At 53.3% G+C, this 20710-nt stretch overlaps 1 protein-coding gene across 4 annotated transcripts in view; it reads right to left on the reverse strand.

Annotated features, from left to right (window-relative positions):
• Positions 1-20710, reverse strand: part of SUSD4 (sushi domain containing 4) — a 78314-nt gene that overhangs the window by 20531 nt on the left and 37073 nt on the right. For 3 of the 4 annotated variants that reach the window (XR_009347417.1, XM_059145859.1, XM_059145860.1), the window contains exons 3-5: positions 12561-12773; positions 6982-7155; positions 3460-3648 (exon numbers count right to left, since the gene is read on the reverse strand). Coding sequence is in view for 2 of the 4 variants with exons in the window: in XM_059145859.1 (XP_059001842.1) it covers positions 3460-3648; positions 6982-7155; positions 12561-12773 (576 nt within the window). In the remaining 2 variants the exon portion in view is untranslated. The remainder of the gene's footprint in view (positions 1-3459; positions 3649-6981; positions 7156-12560; positions 12774-20710) is intronic. The other variant, XR_009347418.1, reaches the window with a different exon arrangement.

Genomic DNA, 20710 nt, shown 5'->3' on the forward strand with positions numbered 1-20710 from the left:
AGTTTTTTTGAGGACCCTCCATCCTGTTTTCCAGAGCAGCTGCACCAGCTTGCACGCCCACCAACTGTGCACAAGGGCTCCCCTTTCTCTGCAAGCGTGCCGACACCTATTATCTCTGTGTTGTTCATTTTAGCCACTTAGGCAGGTGTGAGGTGGGATCTCACTGTCATTCTGGTTTTATTTCCCTGACGGTGAGTGATGCTGAGCATCTTCTCGTGTGTCTGTTGGCCCTTTGCCTCTGTTTACTAATATTCTGTTGAGTTTTTACGTCTATGTTCCTCAGGGATACTGGCCTCTAACTTTTTTTGCTTGTGGTGTCCTTGTCTGGTTTGGGGGTCAGAGTAATGCTAGCCTCACAAAATGAGTTTGGAAGCATTTCCTCCTCTTCAGCTTTTGGGAAGACTTTGAGAGGAACGGGTATTAAATCTTCTCTGAATGTTTGGTAGAATTCCCTGGGGAAGCTGTCTCATCCCGGACTTTGGTTTGCTGGGAGGTTTCGGATTTCTGGCTCTATCTCCTTCCTAGTCATCAGCCTATTTAGACTTTCCATTTCTTCATGATTCGGTTTGGGAAGATTTTAAGTTTCCATGGATTTATTCTTTTCTCCCGGGTTGTCTAACCGGCTTACGTATAATTGTTCATAATGTCTCTTACACGCCTTTGTATTTCTTGTAGTATCAGTTATAACTTTTCTTTCATATCTGAGTTTATTTAATTGAGCTCTTTCTCTTTTTCCTCTTGGGGAGTCGACCTAAGGGTCTGTCAGTTTTGTTTGTCACAGAACCTACTCTTGGTTTCATTGATCTTTCTGTTGTCCTTTCAGCCGTTTTTTCCTCTCTGATCTTTTATGATTTATTTGAGAGAGAGAGAAAGCACGAGCACATGTGCGCACAAGCAGGGGGAGCAGCAGGCAGGAGGAAAAGCAGCTTCCCTGCTGAGCCGGGAGCCCGATGCAGGGACTCGATCTAAGACAGACACTTAACCCACTGAGCCACCCAGGCATCCCCTCCTCTCTGATCTTTATTATTTCCTTCCTTCTACTAACACTGGATATTGGTTTCTTTTCTAGTTCTTTGTGCTGTGATGCTAAACTGTTGAGATGCTCCTGGAGGTAGGCCTGTATCATCATGAAATTCCCGCTTAGAACCCCTTTTTGCCATGTCCTATGGATTTTACCACAGCACATCTCCATTTTCTTTGGCCATACGTTTATGGGTGTGGAGAAGGCTTGCGGTGGGGACCACAGCCAACGCACTGGTGGGTCCCGGGGAGCCCCAAAATGGAAGGGAACCACTTCCCTGGCACAGCCAACCAGACCCAGGCGCTCAGGGGGCAGATCACCCCTACACTGAAAAGCCCCTGAAGGCTCCATGCTTCCCAGCACCATGCAGTGGATTTCCCTGGGACATCAAGAACAATCAGACTGTGTGCTAAGAAAGATGGGAGACTGAAGGGGGAACCAGGTGACAGAGGGCAAGGGGCAGAGTCCCTGGGGATGACAACGGGTGCCCCGTGACAGCATGACTCCTCCTTTCAAAGACCGCATATGATTCCAGTAAGGCTGAGGAAACAGCAACATCTGATGCATCTGGATAATCTTCCATGAATCCTTGCCTGGTACCCCGAACCATCGTTCAACCTGGCCCCGTTTCTATCAAGTCTCGAAACACAAAAATCCTTCAGTCGGCACTGTGCCTCTTGGTTCTGAATCCCAGTTTTGGCATCTTTGCCCAGTTAGCAGTTCAAGGTCCCACGAGTGCTTCCACCAGATACTTTACAGGGAGAGCAGACATGCGAAGATTATTCAACACACACACATGGCATACATACACGTGTACATGGGCACGTGTAAACACACACAGATGCACGCAGCCATACATGCATGTGCACACACACCGAAACCTCAGAGGAAAGGCCACTGTGGCCTTTGTGGCAGCGGTCACTCTGGCCATAGCCCTTGCTGGCGGAGGACAAGGCTACGCTCCAGTTCTGTGTTCCAACCTTAGCTACCAGCTACTAACACTAGGGTCTGTTTCATTTGCTCCCTTCAGATCCTCCAGACTCCACAAAAACAGCTCTCAAAGTATCAAAATGAAGCTTATCGGAAGGTAACCCATTGAAAAACATTTAAACCAAACTTGTCAAGATCCTGAAACAGGCATCTCGGCCTGATAGAATCATAACCATGACTCCATCCACCCAATCTAGTTCTGGCTTTCTGAGCAGCGAGACACCCCCAGGCCCACAGGAGCCCCTTTCCTTATGGCCCAGGCTCACCTCTACCTGCCTGCACTTCTGGACATGGGGGACACCCCATCCCTGCAGGTGAGGGTCCCCAGAGTTAACAGGTGAAAGTACTGGGTGCTCAGTTATATTTGAATTGAGAATTTAACAAATGAGTTAAGTACCATGCAATATTGAGAGCACGCTCAAATTAAGAAATGATTTGTCATTTATCTGAAATTCAGCTTTTACCAGGCATACCGTGTCTTACCTGCCACATGCACTGGAGGCCCAACCCCAGGGACCTGGGACGGGTGGGGGCCGGACTCACGAGGGCATGCCTGCTGCTGTCCCAGGGGCCCCCACTTGCCCTTCCCCCAGCACTGCTTCAGGACGCCCCCCGGCCTCTTTTGGCTGTCAGCACTCCACACAACCCATGGTCCAGCGGCGTCTTCCCTGCTGCATGCACACCCTTGAAAGAACGTCATGTTCTCGTGTCTTGTTTCCAGGAAAAGCTCCAGGGGCCTCCTAACTGGAGCCTGCTTTTGTTTTCCTCTTCCCCCTCGTAGACCCGTCCTGCACGCTGTGCTCAGAGGCCCACACGCAAATCAGTGTGTGTACTTCAGTCATAATTTCAAGACCCACACGAAACTGAGAGCTGAAGCAGTATGCCCACCTTCGCTAGCAGGAAACCCCTCAGACCCCGACCTGCTGCTGTCCCTGGATGCCCTGTCCCCTCACTACTGCGAACCACTGCTCAGGGTAATAACACACATTCGAGGAGAACAGGAAGAAAGGAGCCCTCAGCTCCAGGCTTCCCAGCGTGTGCTAGCCACGGCTCAAGCCAAGCCATAAAATGCACAGGAACAGGGAGAAGCATGGATACACAATAAAGCAAGGGAAAAATGAACGACGCCATAATACAGTCTGTTTTCATTTCGTGCAAAGAAAATTAAATTTTTAGGACATTTCACTTAACTTGGCAATATTTTACGGTTTAACCTCTGATGCCTGAAGCGCCTCTCTTTCATGCCCTTAAGCCTCAGACGGGGGAAGCCCGTTTTACGACTAGCTGTAGGTCCTGCCTCTTGGGGGATGACCAGCCTCACGGCCCAGCTCAGGGCCGTGTGCACTCAAGGAACGGGAGTTGCGCTGACCAGGGTTCCCAGCTCGTCACCTCCCGCAGGAGCACCCGCTGTAACTGTGAGTCGCCCTCCCGAAGAGTGGACACATTACCTTCCAGAGCAAGGCACCTGGGTGGGCTGGTCGACCAGATGAGGCTGTGTAGGCACTCGAGGTGCTCGGCCCCCTCCAACTTGTACCCAGGGAAGCAGTGGTAGGAGATGACCGTCCCCACGGGGAAGGAGGTCTGCAACTCGGAGATGTTCGCGTAGCCATTGGAAGAGGCAAGAGGTCTCAGGCAGCCTGTGGCGAGGAAAAGAGGAGGGACAGTCGCACTTGGTCCCCTCTGCACTAACGAGACCCGCAAAACCCTGGCCCCCTGCCCGCCTCCAAGGGCTCTTCAGCCAGACGCCCGTAACCACTTTCCTGTTCGATTCATATCGCAGAATTTGGCGTCATGCTTGCAAACCACACAGAGAGGCCCAGGGGAAGAGGGAGGAAGTCAGGGGGGTACAGCTGGGATCAGGGAGCCCCAGACACACCTCAGAATCATCCGGGAACCTTTAAGCAACACAATCCTGGCTGCAAGCCCTAGGTCTATGCACAGCCAGGGCACCCCGAATTTTTAAAATCTCCCCAGGTGATGCTAACATGCTCTTGGGGGTGAGAAGCACTGAGGTGCTGTGCAGCAAACATACACCCCAACTGTTTCAACAATGGGGACACCTGGGGGGGGTCTGAGGAGGTGGCAGCAAAAACCCCCTTCCCCTGCTTGGACTGTGAGGCAGGGGCCTGCGGACCCCGTGTGATGCCACGTGAAGATCAATTTACATTTTAGGTGCACTTGACATGGTTCTCAGCCTTGAGAACTACCCAGAAAAAGGGTGTCTCAGAGCACACCCCACTGGGCCCCCTCCCAAGGAGCTCCTGGTCAGGGTCTGCGCAGAGCCCAAGGACATGCACGGCAGGCATGGGGCTGGGTGTCGCAAGCCCCCACAGCACACCCAGAATTCTCCATGCTGTCTGTGTTCCCACACTTCTGCTTCTGCCAAACGGAAGCTGCTTTTCCGTGTTGAAACCTGTGCCTGGGGAACATTCGCAGTGGCACAGAATCCCGTTCTGTGTGGCCCCCACTGCGATCCTGGCATTTCCTGTCGGTGTCCGTGGTCTCACTAGAGGAAATAATGACTCTGCAGAGCTGGGGCTCTTCCCGCGGAGAACTAATTGTGTGTGAAGTAAATAACGTATAATGGAAAGCCCGACTCTCCCTTCCAGTCACCGAACACGGATCACAGCATGCCCATGGCAGCAGGTGTCTGAGCTCTGCTCCCGAGCTGGCTTGCTTTGACATTCTGAGCCTCGAACGGCTTCATGCTCCGCCGACTGCCCTGGTCAGTGAGCTGGTACGTGGGATCTATGTTTCGGCGTGAGACCAGAGAGGCCAGGGCAGCCCTGGCATGCAGAACTTAGGGAAATGCTCCCTTTGGGGCCGGCAGTGTCCCGTGCCACAGAGATCCACGGGCCTACTACCACGCAGGCCACATCTGAGACACGTGGCCACATCCTTTCTCCTCGGCCTGGAAGGATGTACCCGTTGAGCTGAACGTGAGCTGTGTTCACAGGAAAAGTGAAGAGTCGGGGAGGAGGGGGAGATTGGGACTCAGGAATAAACAGAATCCGTGACTGAGAAAAGTAAGACAAGCACGTCAACATGAACAACTGACCGTATCAGAGTCCCTAAGTGCTGTTCAAATGAGCTGGCACAAGGGACAGTGCCTGCGGCTCCTCCCAAGAAGGACTGTCATTCCTGGCCACTCCCACAGAGAAGCTGGAGTCCCCTGAATATAAAACGGACAGACCCACAGTGAACAGCAGGTGCGTCTGGACACTGCTCTCCAAAACACAAAGCTCCCAAGGAAAACATGGCCTTGGAACATGCCCGCCTGCTTGCCTGCCCCAAAAGAAGCCAGAAGGGGTTGTAACTGCAGTAGTAAACCAGGGAAAGAGAGACATGCTCCTTGGCTGGGGACAGCCCATCCCAAGCATGGCAGCAGACACCAGGCTTTGACACAATAGCTTGGTGCAACCTCTATTTACACTTCCAGGCAATGGCGAGCCGGCTTGTCAGGCTCTCTCCCCCGGATCTGGAAGTGCAAAGAAAAGCCACAGGACGAGACGTCATGCTAAGGGCCAGTCATGCTCCCCCTGGCGCTCCGAGGTGTCAGGCCATCTAATGCCGCCAGACCCCTCACACCCATGCCATGTTGGGCAGTCACTGCTTGGGCAGCCAGGCCCCTACCTGCCTCTGCATGGAGATGAGGTCAGGGCACAGACCAGGGGACATGCCCTGAGGGAGGGTGGTGTGGGTGACGGTGCTATCCGGGGAAGGGCACCTTCCAAGAGCAGCCAGCCGGCTCTGGGCGACGCTCTGAGATGCAAGCCCAGGGTGGTGGACAGAGTAGAGCAGGAGGCCACACCTGAGCCCCTGATGAGGATGCCACCCTCGGGCATTTCTTAAGAAATAATAGGGACCAAAAGAACTCGTAAATAGGTGCACGGAATTTGCAAGACCTAAGAGGGAGAAACCTCTAGAAAGGGCAGGAGAACAGGGGACAGTGGGGGGATGCAGGATTCATGAAGGCAGAGGGGGCTGGCATCCGAGGGAGCGTTCTTGGCACCGGGAAGAAAAGGGACCAGTGGTTGGTAATGTTCACGTGAATATTCAGCCCAACCTCAGATCATGCAACAACTCTCCACAGCCTCCCGAGAAGTGCCCCCAGAGCACATGTATCCCTGGAAATGTCATCTGTGCAGGCCACGTGGCACAGGGAGTTTGAGCAGAGAAGCTCACAAAGGGGTGGCCTGGCCGCCCTTGGTCCTCCCGATCCAGAGCCTTTGTTTCTGCAAAGGGCCATGTAGGACTCTTAAGCCCTCACAGAAGGAAATAATTCATTTCCGACCCCGGGGCACGCAGAGTAATATCAGAGCCTGCCAGCCATGACCTAGAGCCCAGCACTAGCATCGTCTCGACCGGAACACGCCAAGGCTCCGGCGCAAACAAGCCTCCTCCCCGAAGAATGAATTATGCACTGGCTTTCAAGTCACATGTCAAGAAAATAAAATCAGAATTAATGTGCACGCGAGGACTTATTTTCACAAACAGGGCCCTCCATGGTGGCCCAGGCAAATGTTAAAAAGGCAAGAGGATTCTTATTTACTGTGTAGTTTGGATAAAATCTGAATTTGATTATTTTTCTGCTCCTCATGCATTATAAAAATGGATAACGTTAAGAAAAAATAGCCTCTGTAAAGATGCGCCTTTAATCTACCCTCACCACCACTGAAATAAGTATAAACGTTCTGCTGTTTTCATTAAAAATGCCATAGTTCATCATCGTGCTCACAGCCTGGTTACAAAATGCCTATTTCTTAAAAGACTTTTGGTTCTCGGTGTGAAGGAGAAGTCAACATGCTCAAGAACAAGGGCTCTTCTGGTCTGGGCTCTCACGGTGGGCACGAGGGGCTGGTGGGGACCGCAGGGAGGGTGTGCGGATGCCAAGGCCAGAGCCGGTGGGCCCTGCTTCCCTCCACGTCCCAGTTGAGAAACGCGCACATGCTCCCAGCCCGCATCCCTACCTTGACAGAGCGGCAGGTTGTCCCACGTCCCGTCATCACGGCACAGAGAAACCATGTTGTACAGATCAGGGTAGCGGATCTTGAATCCCTCGTGACAGGTGATGATCAGCTTGTCTCCGTGTCTGTATGTCCTGTTATGAATCTCAGCATCGTCGATTTGAGGGATACGGCAATCTGCAAAGGTGTAAAATGGACACGTTATTTTTTTAAATTTCAGCCTGTTGTGCTTCCCAGCTTGGCACAAAGCTCTTCTTTTTGGACCTGGCCTCAGGCTTCCCTGTGATAAAAGGCCCTCGCACACGGACTGCTAGCCCCTGGTCTGGAGGGGACTGAGGACAAGATGTCCCAATCCAGCCATGAAAGGAGCTTCACCTTCAGCCTGGAACCCTTCACACCTTGCAGTGGAGCCTCAGGCGATTTTGGAAATAAGAGAGGAAGGACAGAGCTGGGGGCTCACAATGACCCACTACGTGGTCCCACCCAGCCCACCGCCTCTGCCTTGGGGCAGAAGAAAAGCCTTGGCAGAAGGAAAAAAAGGCCTTGCAGAACAGTGGGGGACAAGCTGGGGCCACACCTGCCGGCACCTCCCTTCTACCGGATCTGCTCCACACGGGTAATACATGGAAGAACATGGAACCACCAACACCACACAGGCCCCCACAGGTAGGTGACCTGCTTCCTGGAAGCAGGTGGGAGCAGAATACAGACTCGGAAGGGGTCTGTAGTCCAGCATCAGGGGCGCAGGAACAGGAAGTCCACACAGAAGGTGATTAAGAGATAAAATACAGTGGATAAATTATAACCCTCCACTTCGAACACGGTCTCCTCCCAATTCCGCGTGTGTCCCCGCATAAGCTTGTGCAGCCATACCCGGAGGCGTACAGAGGGGTTGCGCTCCAAGCTTCGCAAGTTTTAAAAATGAAGCAAAATCCAAGAACAGCATTTCGACAATCACAGAAACTTTCTCCAAGAGTATCTCAATGCTGTAAGACTGGGTTTCTCAGCCACTCCCGAAAGCCTTCTGAATCAACCATACATTTGGAATGGTGGGAGACTTGACCATGAACTGTTGGCTCTGAGGCCTGAGCCCACGAGTCCTGAGGCTGCAGAGGGAAGGGACCCAAGCAGCCCATGGCCAGGAATACAGGTGGGTTTAAAAAGCACATCCCAGGGGCGCCTGGGTGGCTCAGTGGGTTAAGCCGCTGCCTTCGGCTTGGGTCATGATCTCAGGGTCCTGGGATCGAGTCCCGCATCGGGCTCTCTGCTCAGCAGGGAGCCTGCTTCCTTCTCTCTCTCTCTGCCTGCCTCTCAGTGTACTTGTAATTTCTCTCTGTCAAATAAATAAATAAAATCTTTAAAAAAAAATAAAAAGCACATCCCAGGAGTTCTGATGTAGGGTTGATGTAGGGTTGGGGCTGGGTTTACAGGGACCAATGAAGAATCTGACAACAGACTCTAGAAAACAGAATGACCTCTTCCCGGGGTCATTCAAAGTCAAAGCTTGGGTGTGGCATCTGCCTTCATCTCCAGATTAGCTGGAGAACAGGGACTGCATCCCTGCATTCTCCCACATGCCCTTGGCACTCCGGGACTCCGCATGTGGCTGGCAAAGAAATGTCGAGGAAGTACGGCCATGGAGCCCCGGGACAACCCCATCAACCCTCTGTCTGCAAATTTCAGCAGGAAGCGTCCTTGATGGAAAACTGTTGTGGTTCTACTTCGACCTCTCATTTTTGAGCTTCAAACTGTGGAAAGGGGTTTCCAACCTCTCACGTTTAACCAATAATTTTTCTACCAGAATAGACAAATTCCCCCAAAGTCAATGCCAGAATGATCCTGACTGGAGTCACAAGGCAAGTGACAACTTGGCACCACTGCTGCCTTCTTAATGGAAACAGGAAATCACGTTTCTCAGTAGTGCTAACGCAGGCATTACTCAGAGCAAATAAAAACACCTTTATCCAGGCGCCCCTCTGTAAAACCCCAGCTGCCAACTGACCCCATGGTGCTGATTTACGCGACAAAGCCACCTTTCCCCTGACTGGCTTCCGACTTCTCCGGGAGCTGACCCAGGTCCTTAGCAGGCAGCCAGCGTCAGTGAGTAAAGCCAGTGGACAGAAGGGACACTGCGGCCCGTGAGTGTGTGGTCGCTGGCTGAGCAGAAGCAGCAGTCACTCACACAGAGTGCCCTGAACTCCTGACCAGATGCCTCTGTCCACAGCCAGGAGCTGGGGGCCACCACGGGGCACATGGCCCAAGGATCCCAGGGCACTACGGCCTCCCAAGTTCTGCTCATGATGGAGTCACCATGGGAACTGGCTGCTATGGAACAGAGACTTGCACTGACCAGGGAGCTGGGAGCAGGCACCGGAGCTATGGCCAGGAGGCCAGGAGGGCTGTGGCCCAGATAAAGGACAGAACAAAATAGACCAGCTGTAGCTTCACAGAAGTCGGCCCCCCAAAGCTGAGCTACGATCCTACCCTGGGCGTCTGGCGCCTGACCCCCCAACCAGAGGAGGGGAGATTGGAAGAGAGCCTGGCCCAGCCAGGCCATCCTTAGCCGGACGTGACTATGCACTTCATGTCTATGGAAACAGATAAGCCAGGATCTTTAGTGCCCCAAAACGAATACATATAATCTTCATCAGTTCTGAAGTTTCAAACAGAAATAAGAGAAATTTCCTACAGTATGAGTGCATCCCGTCAGCCGGAAGAATGTTTAAAAGCCGCTCCAAAAATGCCGTTACCAAGGATGACAGATAAAGCTCCATCGGTATCTGACTCTGGCAGGAGTGGGGATGTGATCAAACCCGACACAGACAGACACAAACGGGCACTTTGGGGATACAACTGAGAGGGTGCAAAGCTTCCACTTTGAGACATCCTTTCTCCCCAGACCACTGCATTGCTGCATCTGAGTCCTGCTCGTGTAATAGGGGATTTAATAGAAACAAGTCAAAGAGGGGATATTAAGGTGATATTACACAGTTATACCTAAGAACAAATTATTCAGTGACATTAGTTAGCACAGAGCAGAGTCCTAAGGAGCAGAAAAGGCAAAGTTCTAAGAATACAAAGCACGACCAATATTTTCTGGCCTTTTTAAATGCCAGTTATATGTGAACATGAACCTGATTCCTTCAAGTGCCAACTCTGACACCCATTCTCCCTAAAAAGTATTTCCAGGAACATAACTACGTAATCCACCCTGGAGACACAGCATTCATATCCACACAGGAAAGCCTCGCTGTAAAGGATGGTGTTGGGTTTTGTTTACCCCTGCATTTATAACACCCGGTATTCATCCATCCAACCATCTATCTGTCCACTGGTGACTCGCTGAGCACCCAGCCACAAGCGCTGGGCACGGAGAGTTAGGAATCCTACCCTCACTGCATGGAGAAGGCCGCTAACAAGTTAGTAAATCCTCGAGGTAGAGACTAACATGCAGTGATTGCCGCTCGCATGAGGAGGAACAGGTGCTGAGGTCACAGGGACCTACCAGGGGCCCCTGGAATCCGGGTGCATGGGACAGGCACCCTGAGGAGATAATGTTTATGATGCAGGGCTTCATGGCAAGGTGGCCTTATCGAGCAGGTCTGGGAGAAGGCAGCTTCAGGCAGAGGGAGAGCAGGTGCAAAAGCCTTAAAAACACACAGGAGGGTGACACCTGGCTGGCTCAGTCCCAGGGTCCTGGGATCAAGTGCCGCATCGGGCTCCCGGCTCAGTACAATGTCTGATTCTCCCTCTGCTCCTGCACGTGCTCTCTCTGACATATAAATAATAAATAAAATCTTTTAAACACACACACACACACACAGGAGGGTCCATGTGTCTGAGATACAGTGAGCAAGGGGAGATGAAGGCCTTCTAAGTTGGGGCATACTTCATTAGGTAGTTAGGACAGGACTGGCAAGAGGTTGTCTTTTAGATAAGCTCTCTGTTTCCCAGGATGATAAAACAATAGAAGGCCTTTGTCTCTAGGCAATATTCTCGGAGCCTGCGTGTTCTACTATTCCTGATATATTCCTGAGCCTGTCTGGGTTTTAAATGCTGAGTATCATGGGCCAAAGGATTTATCAGGGAAGTCGATCTACAAAATCAAATAAACTTTTCATTACTGAAACCTTATGGAAACCACAGCCTGCATGGGCTGCGCATAGCAGAAAATATTCATTTATTTCTAAAATCCTTTTTAAAATTTGTTTTGATTTTCAAGAGAAAGCTTGTGTAACCTGCAAGGCTGCAAAGTTAAAGAGGAAAAACCACACGCCTGTCTCAATAAATATAGAGAAGCGTCTGTATCACGTGACACAGACTCCTACCTGCAACACAGGAAGCCACCTTCCCTACACAGCATCCACCCAAGGCCCACAGCACCCGTTCTGAATGGTGACGCCGACCATTGTTAATTGAAGGATACTTGACCAACCATGTCCTCTTGCTTTTAGGCATAACCACGGTGATTCCGTATTTCAGAACGTCCGACAGTGCCGCTAGGGGTGTCCCCGTCTGTCCCCACACACCGTGGTCACAGTACCACAGACAGTACTCCCGGGCGCATGTTCCTTCCTGCGACCCACCTCACAGCTGGAGCTCTCTCAGCCCTGCTCAGCCACCACTCCCATGTTCGTTCCAACGCTTCTCTTACTTGTTCATTTGTTTTGTTGTTGAGATTCCACCTGTCACACACACACCTGTCCTTCTCTGTGTGATTTAGTTCACCTTAGTTCTTTGTTTTCATTTTGACTCTTTTAGAAGAAAACCTCGAAAATAAAAGCAGAGACCACGCATGCTCTCAGCTTGGGGAAGCCTTTGCCTATGCTGTGACAGTCGAGTTCAGTGCTTCGAAGACTTCCATAAACACGGTCTATGCTAAGTCCGAGAAACAGTGAGCTGTCAAGGTCAGGAAAGCTCCATCCACACCCACGGTCAGGGGTGGTGGGCAGAGAGACGGAGCCCTTGCCCGCACCGGCACTGCCTCCCCTGCGTCAGCCCAACCTGCCGCAGAGACAGTCAGCCCCCTGCTCGCCGCCAGGTAACCTCTGAGCAGTGTTCTAAACTCACACACACCCACGCAGCAGGAACCACACAGAGCAGACACCGCCACGCTTGCCAGAGGTAGGCAGATACCGCGCCATGACGAGAGACCATAGGGTAACTGCTGGAAACAAATGCCCACTGTGCCGCCCTGTCTCCCTATCAAACCCCGCCTGGAACAGACGCGACAGTGACTGAGTGGATCTCCCGAGTACCACACGTCCCTGCCTCCACGGGCACGTCTGAGCAGCACGTACTCTGCTTTCTCAGGCGCCGGGGCTGGGAGTGCGCGGCTGGCTAGGGACGCAGCAGTGAGCACCCCTGGTGTGACCTGAGCTGCTCTCCTGCCTCGACAGAAACCAGGACCTAGGTTGTCATTGCGGTAGAGGAGGGACACGGTGACTTGTGACACCGAGCCTCCTTTGCCCCCGGCCTGGCCACAATACTCTCCCGCCAGCATGTGGGGTGGGCCCCTGGGCTGGCGTGGCTGGTCCCCACAGTCCCACGAGCAGGCTCCACGGATGAGGGGGGCACTTTACCTTCTTGTGCACAGAAGGGCTTATCACTGGGGATCCAGCCGAGGGTTCCATTGAGATGTCTCACACACAGCCTCTTTGTAGGGCCCTTGAGCGTGAACCCGTCTTGGCAGTGAAACTGGGTGACAGACCTTTCAAGGAAAAGCCCTCCACCGGGTGTCCTAAAGCCGTTCTCAGGGACGCCTGGGTCAGCACACACCGGAAGGTCATCGAACCCTACATTGACAGAGAGAAGAAAAGGAGCCTCTAAATATGTGCTTCCGAGGCTGGGAGCCTTCCTGCATCCGTGACGGACACTGTCACACACCGCGAACACCTAGCTACTCCAGTCAGCCCAGAATGTCCGCATTCTGCCGTGTGCCACACTGGCTTCTTGCTTAGAACAGCGCCGACCACAGCCCTTCATGGAGGCTCGGGGAGGAGCAGGGGAGAAGGAAGCCACACAGGGAACGACGCCGTGCAAGACGCTGCAGGGGGGTGAGGCGGGAGGGTCAGGGAGGAGGCATGGACTCTGAGCCACCCAGCAGGCCAGACGACATTTCAGGGACAGAACCAAGGATGTAGGACTGGCTGGGCTGGCATTCTCACAGGACAGGCCTGAGCCACCAACACTCGTCTCCTTCCCTGCCCTCTCCCTGGCCCCACCCGCCAGGCCTCCTCCGGACTTCCCGAGGATCTGGGTACCTTCCGAACCTCGCAGCCACCCATTCTGTGCTCCAACGAGAGCTCAACCGCCACGGGTGCTGAGCTGGGAGCCCTCCAAGGACGAGTCACCTGTTCATCTTTGTGACCCTCAGAATCCGCCGCTGCCCCACGTCACCCCCACGCATGTCCCAGGGAGGAGCAAAGGCCCACAGACTCCCACAGACTCCACAGTCACCCCACATGGGAAGGGGTGACCCTCGACAGCTGGGCTATGTGGAAGCAACGTGGATCCACAGAGCAGGCTGGGCGTCCTGAGGTCCACAGATGACCCAAGGAGGGGTCGGGATCAGCACTGCTGGGGGTGGAGAGCAGGAACATGGCTGGCTTCATGTCTTCAGTTTGCAGCAGAGTGTAGGTGCCCCCTCCGTGGGGGCTGGTCAACGTCAGCCCCCAGAGTCTGACACCCTTAGGGTAGCCCCAGGGGGCTGGGATACATGCAGGGAGCAGGGGAGGGCTGAGGCCCCCAGGGAGCCAGCCAGAGGGAGGACGGTCCTGCGGGGACCAGTGGAGTGCGGACGGTGGAGCTCAATCCCAGGATAAGGGACGGCTCTGCCAGGCCGGGCAGAACCCTTCTAGCAGGAGCCCCAGGGACAACGAAGGGGAGCTGGAGACGGACCCTGACCGCCGCATGTGGGCCCAGGGCTGGGACTTGATGCAGGCAGCAGAGATGTGAAGGAGGGGAGACTATTGTGCTGTTTTGGTTGTTTTAGGTGCAGGGGACACAAGCTGTGACGTTAGTGTCAGGCACACAACACAGTGGTGCAACAAGTGTGTGCGTTACACTGCGGTCACATGAGCATGGCTGCCATCTTATCACCACTTCACTTCACTGTGACAACAGCACTGACTGTGTTCCCGTGCTGTGCCGTTCCCTCCTGGGACTTATTCATCCCATTCCTGGAAACCGGACTTCCCTCTCCCCATTGTCCATCCCTCTCTTCCCTCCCCTCCACAACCACCAGTCTGTTCTCTGTACTCAGGGCCCTGCTTCTCCTCTTGTTTTGCGCTTGAGATACCACAAAATCATAAAGTATTTCTTCTCGGATTGACTATGTCACTTAACATAATACCCCCTTAGCTCCATCCCTGTCCTTGCAAATGACAAGACTTCATTCCAGAATTGATGGCTGAGTAATATTCTGCTCTGTATATACCACACCTTCATTATCCATTCATCCATCAGTGGACACTTGCCTTGCTTCCATATCCTGGCTACTATAGATAATGCTGCCATGAACATCGGGGTGCAAGTTATCTTTTTGAATTAGTGTTGTCATTTGCTGTAGGTAAATACCTAGTAGCACAATTGCTGGATCATCAGCTCTATTTTTAACATCTTAAGGAACCTCCATACTGTTTTCCAGAATGCCTACACCAGCTTGCATTCCCACCAACAATGCAGGAGGGATCCCCTTTCTCTGCATCCTTGCCAACATCTGTCGTTTCCTGACTTGTTAATTTTAGGCATTCTGTCTGGTGGAAGGTACTCTCTCTCTCTGTGGTTTTGATTTGTACTTCCCTGATGCTGAGCGATGTTGAAAACTTTTTCATGTGTGTGTTGACCATTTGGACATCTTCTTTGGAGAAATGTCTGTTCATGTTTTCTGCCCATATCTTGACTGTATTATTTATTCTTTGGGTGTTGTGTGAGTTCTTCGTATACTTTGGATATTAACCCCAGAGACTGAGACTTGAACAAAGGCATGACTGAGAGCAGATCGGTATCTCAGCCCCTTCACACCCAGGCAGTGGACGCACTTGCACTGAGCCCTAAGGAGGCAGAAAGACCATCAGAAATGCCTCCCGGACTCCAGCTGCACCAGGATCTGCAAGATGGTTTGTGAAAGGCAGACCCACAGACTAGGCACTCTCTGGGTGGGTGGAGGAAGGGCTGTCCTCCTGGAAAGCTCTCCAAACAGCTCTGAGCAGCCAGTCTGGCTCCTGAGAGGGCCAGTAGTTGAGGTATGTGGAGTCTCAAGGCTGCAGGAGATACTGCATGAATTCAGATGCATGAATTCAGATACCAAAGGGACTGCGGCTGAGGGGAGGGGAAGGGGTTAAGAGAGGCGTCTAGGACAGCTGCCAGGTTTGGGCGCTGAGCCTGCACACAGAGAGAGGGGACGTGGTGAAGACGGGCCTGGGGACCAGTCCCAGTGTAGCAGGTAGATACGATGAGTCTAAGACCTCAGGACACCGAGGCCAGGTGGGGGAGACCAGCTGGAGAGCCAAGTTGAAGCCATGATGTCCTGAGCTGCATGAGTGCACAAAGGTGGCAGCTGAAGGCACAGCTGGACAGCCTCCTGGGAACAAACACAGAGAGAGAATGACACATGCCTCAGACAGAAGCGGGCACTAGGGGCATGAGAACACAAGATGGCCTGAGCAAGGCTGCAGAGGCAAGGGGAGGCGTCTCAGCCACCAGGGCAGGCAGCTGGGCAAAGGCGCAATATGCAGCCACTGGCTGCAGAGGAAGGATCCGGGACAGCTACAGGGCTGGACTGGCCTGGGGGAGCCTGCCTCCCCATGTGTCAGGGGGAGGCTGCAGCAAATGTGCACTGCCCATTCATAGTGCTGCATGGGGACAGAAGATCACAGGGCACAAGCCATCCCTGCATTAGGGCCAAGGGAGGGACTTTCCTGTTACCATATTAAAAATTGAGAGTGAAAGAGATCTGAACCCATGTCCACACAGCAGGGAGAAAGAAAGACTGCAAATGAGTAGCAGATGGGGAAGCAGGTGTGTGGCGGAGAGAGGACCCAGCCCTATATGAGGGCCTTGACTTCCACTAAGACAAGAAAGGGTTTTTCAGAACCCCCACTGCGGAAAGGGTGGTCCCCATGGTGTATACACCCTCTGGGACTAGCTCATGGGTACCTCCCCGGGAGCCATCCCTCCCTCTGCAAAGTATGACCAGGAGCCTCTCTTCCCATCAAGGCACCTGTGCCCAGCTCTCCTAGAGCACCCTTCACACTGGCAGTGTTGTGCTCTGCCTCACAGCCTCTGCCACCGGGCTGTGAACTCCTGGGGTTGGAGAACCATGTCTTATCCTTCACTTCCAGCATGCCACAGGCGCTGCTAATGCAGGACAGAGAGAGGGAGGGTGAGAGGGAAGGAGGGAAGGATGGAGGGAGGGAGGGAGGATGAATGGGAGGATGGATGGTTGGAGCATGGATGGAGGATGGATGGGCGGGTGGGCGGTGGGAGGAGGGTGGATGCACGGATAGATGGATGGGTGGATGAATGGATGGAGGATGTTGGATGAGGGGACGGTGGAGGATGGATGGATGGGTAGGTCGATAGATGGGTGGGGGGGATGAGGGGATGGATGGATGGATGGAGGATGGTAGATGGATGAGTAGGGTGGGTGAGAAGACAGATAGATGGTGGATGGCGGGAGGATGGACGGGTGGGGTGGTGGGTGGGTGAATGGATGGACAGATCAGTGACGGACGGGTGGATGAGGGATGATGGAGGGTGAATGGATGGGTAGGTGGGTAGATGGATGGCTGGGGGATAGATGGATGGTAGGTGGATGGATGGATGGATGGATGGATGGATGGTGGACGGATGGATTTCACAGATGAGGGAGGCACTTAGTGCTCTCCCCTAGCACAGACAGGCTTTCTCCTACACCTTCTTACCCCCTCCCTTCTTCCACCCTGAGTGGACTGAATTCCTTAATTTTTTTTACAACCTTCTTCCCATCCATACCTGCACTGAACGCCCCCTCCTCCGCCCTCTGCAACATAGGGCCAGAGGTGGGTCTGGGTTGGGACTGGACTGAGTGCTGTGTTTCTCTCTCAAACACACACTCGTTGGGCAGTCACACCCGCTAACAAATGAGCCACAGTGATCATCAATCACAGGCACATACCCTCAGCTTGTCACACCCCCTGCCCCAGGAAGAGAGCTATTCTCCAAGAGAGGAGAGATAACCCTCTCAGGTGAGTGCTGAGCCTCTGTGGGTGCCAGCCCTGGATCCATCAGAATGACTCCTGTTCTCACAATAAATAGGACAACTATGCTGTGAGGACAGAGGAATTTCCTCAGGGACCCAGCTCTGTGCTCTCCTTACTTATTCCTTCCCTGCCCCCCTCCCCTGCCTACGAGGGACCAGTTAGCTTGTGTATCTCTGCATCCAGACAGTCCAAGACTCAAGATGCCACTGGCCAGGCCCAAACAGACAGGAGTGAAGAGACAGCTGTCAGAAAGTAGGGTGGTGCGGCACCTGGGTGGCTCAGTGGATTAAAGCCTCTGCCTTCAGCTCGGGTCATGATCCCAGAGTCCTGGGACTGAGCCCTGCATCGGGCTCTCTGCTCTGCAGAGAGCCTGCCTCCCCATCTCTCTCTGCCTGCCTCTCTGCCTACTTGTGATCTCTGTCTTGTCAAATATATTTTAAAAAAGAGAAAGAAAGAAAGAAAGAAAGAAAGAAAGAAAGAAAGAAAGAAAAAAAAAAAGAAAGAAAGAGGGATGGTGTAAGAAGAGCCCTCGGTTCACTCTGGACACCTCATACCATCAAGCAAGACCACCATCTTCCATGTCTTGCCAGAGCTCCATATGCCACTCTTCAAAGTACCCTGGAGGGTCAGTGACAGTCCCCAGCCTCAGCCACGTCTCCACAGGCTGCTCTGGCATTTCCTGTAACATGGGGATCCATCCACCAGACGCACACCCATGCGGGGGTAGTTGGCCTGCTCAGAGGGTCTGGCTCTGGGAACCTGCCCACCTGGGCTCCATAATTCTGCTTTACAATCCAGCAGCCACATCTTAGGAAGGAAACAGAGTCCACAGGATGATTTCTAATGTTTCTTTTGGGGGACGTGGACGGAAAAGGGAAGATCCCATTTTAGTAAGTCCCGGAGAGAGTATCCCCTAACAGTTCCTCCTAAATTCAATCCAGAACACAACACGTATGTACAAGAGACATTTCATATATGTCAACTTTACTGGGCCTGGGGTACCCAGACATTTGGTCCCACAGTATTCTCGGTGTGTCTGCGGGGTGCTTCCGGATGAGATCACCACTGGAGTCAGTAGACTGAGTAAAGCAGACTGCCCTCCCTGATGCGGGTGGGCCTCATCCAATCTTGTGACCTGAATAGAAGTAAAGATTGAGTAAGAAAGACTTCTTTCTCTCTGTCTGCATACTCGGGCTGACACATCAGTCCTCCTGCCTTCAGACTCAGACACAGGCTGGAGCGCACATCAGCAGCCCTCCTGGGCCTCCAGCTCACCAAGCGGAACTTGGACTTCCCATCCTGCATCCCTGTGTCAGCCGGTCCATGGGTGTGTGCGTGTGCGTGTGTGCATGTGTGCATGTGTGCGAGAGAAGCAGCTAGTGCTCCTCCTTGGCCCTGTGTTCTCTGGCAAGCCCAGACACATGCAGTCTTCCTAAGGATACACAGGCACTTTAAAGAGGCAAAGACATGAATGCCAGCCGTCCCCACACCCCAGGAGACACTATTTCTCTCTGGACCCAAGTCCCGGGAAGCAGCTTGCAGGGTGGGGCAGCGCTGGGGGCCTGGGTCTGCAAGCCCATCCCAGAATCCCAGCCTGGGACACCCTCCTCGACCCTGGCATCTGTGACCGCCCGAGAGGTCAGAGCTAGGACTGTAACTTGGGTTTGGCTTCCGGGCAGAAGGTGAGATCTCCTCTTTCCCTTTCCTTCCGACTAAAAGCAGGGGCAGTGACAGGAATGTGGGTTCTTCACCCCAGAGAATGGCGTCCCAACCTGAGGCTCATTATGAGGGTTTGAGCCCTCAGGTCTGGGGACTTCAGAGTCTGTTGAAACCCACCAGACCGTTTTCCTGTGAGCAACATAAGAGTCGCTGGAAAGAACCATAAAAATAAAAGCGGTGTGAAAAGCAATCTTTGGGCTTATTATAACTGAAAAGTCCTATTCGAGGAAGGAAGACTGTATCAAATGCAGCCAAATCAATTTAGAAGTCGGGGTGGTTTCCATTTCTCTGTAAACTGCTGGGTGAGTCTTTGGAGGAAGGAACAGAGTAGAGACAGAGAAATTGACTGTGTATGCACTGACTCGGGGAGAGGGTCCTGGGGCGGGTAAGAAAAGGGCATTGCTGCCAAGGTGAAGCTCACATGTCTGCACATCTGAGCCAGATTCCGGAGCCCCCCACACTCACAGTCTGCCCCACGGGTGGGCACAGGACCACCGACAGGCCGGGGTCTAAGCCCTGCCGCACCCTGGAGAGCACGCTGGGGGTGGGGGTCCAGTCCGGTCACTGGGGCCATCTGGCCTGGGGCTCACAGCCACTCCCACTGCTGCCCCCGCAGGCCTTTCATGCAGCGGGGGCTCACATCATCACGGCTTTGCAAGCGCTTCAAGGGAAAGGACAATTTGTCACACTTTGGTGTCTCCATACCTGTTCAGAAAGGACTGAGCAAACAGCTGTGGGGAAGGGTTCATCACCACACAGAAAAGAATCCTCGTGGTTCCCCCACCCTGACACCTCCTGGTGCACCGTCTCAGGGAGATGGGGCTGGGGAACCTTTTGCGTGACCTGACACATGCCAACTTGGGGAAGCCGGCCATGGAGCCCCCACTGACAACAGTACAGTATGGACGACCTGGGCGGTGAGTGCCTCAGGAGAGGTCGTAGCTTGGGGCCCAGGGAGAAGCTCCTGAACCAGAAGCAGCCAGGCAAGGCGCCGGACTCTGCCCTCAGTGGCCCGGAGTAAAGGCAGGGCAGCCCAGTGACCATGCGTAAACCAGAGAGTCCCTCCAAGCAACACGACGGCTTCTGTCTGGCGGATCCGAACACACCTGGCTCCTCCTGCACAGTTTCTGCTTCTTCTCCTCACCAGTGAGGGGGACAAAGTCTCTGAGATGCTAATGAGTGCGACGTGGCTGTGTCTCAGCCAGGGAGGAGCCCTTCCTCCCGTCATGTCAGGGGAAGACCCTCGGAACGCCTTTCCTAAGTTTAAAGACCCTGGAAACTTAGGCACCTGGCTTGTGGAGCTATAAGCACCAACATGAAGCCACTAGGCAGGTCCTCAGGGCCTGCGGGCAAGGGATGCCTCCAACCACCTCCGTACCACCACAGACGCCCCCTTGGGCTTCCCTCTGCGGCAGAAATCCCATCTCCACGTGGCCTTTACTGATTATTCCAATGCAGGTGGGTATGGAGAGCCTGCCTTATTCCAGAAGCCACCAGAGCTGGGGGTGTGTCTAAAACAAGGCATTACCAATGACAAGAGCCACAGAGACAATGCTGAGGCAATGACGTCAGGCAAAACCTAACCAGCAAATCCATCAACCCTCAACACCAAATTTCTCAAGTGCAATGCCCTACACAGATGGTGGTCAGGAAACCCGGAACCACGCACTTGCCAGAAGTTTCCAGCCACCTACTTGTGCGCACAAGCTGTACAGAGCCAACCAAACACCATCTACACATTTGGGAGGCCCATCCTCGGCAGGGTCAGC

Source organism: Mustela lutreola, chromosome 14 (assembly GCF_030435805.1).
Source record: "Mustela lutreola isolate mMusLut2 chromosome 14, mMusLut2.pri, whole genome shotgun sequence".
NCBI classification, from domain to species: domain Eukaryota; kingdom Metazoa; phylum Chordata; class Mammalia; order Carnivora; family Mustelidae; genus Mustela; species Mustela lutreola.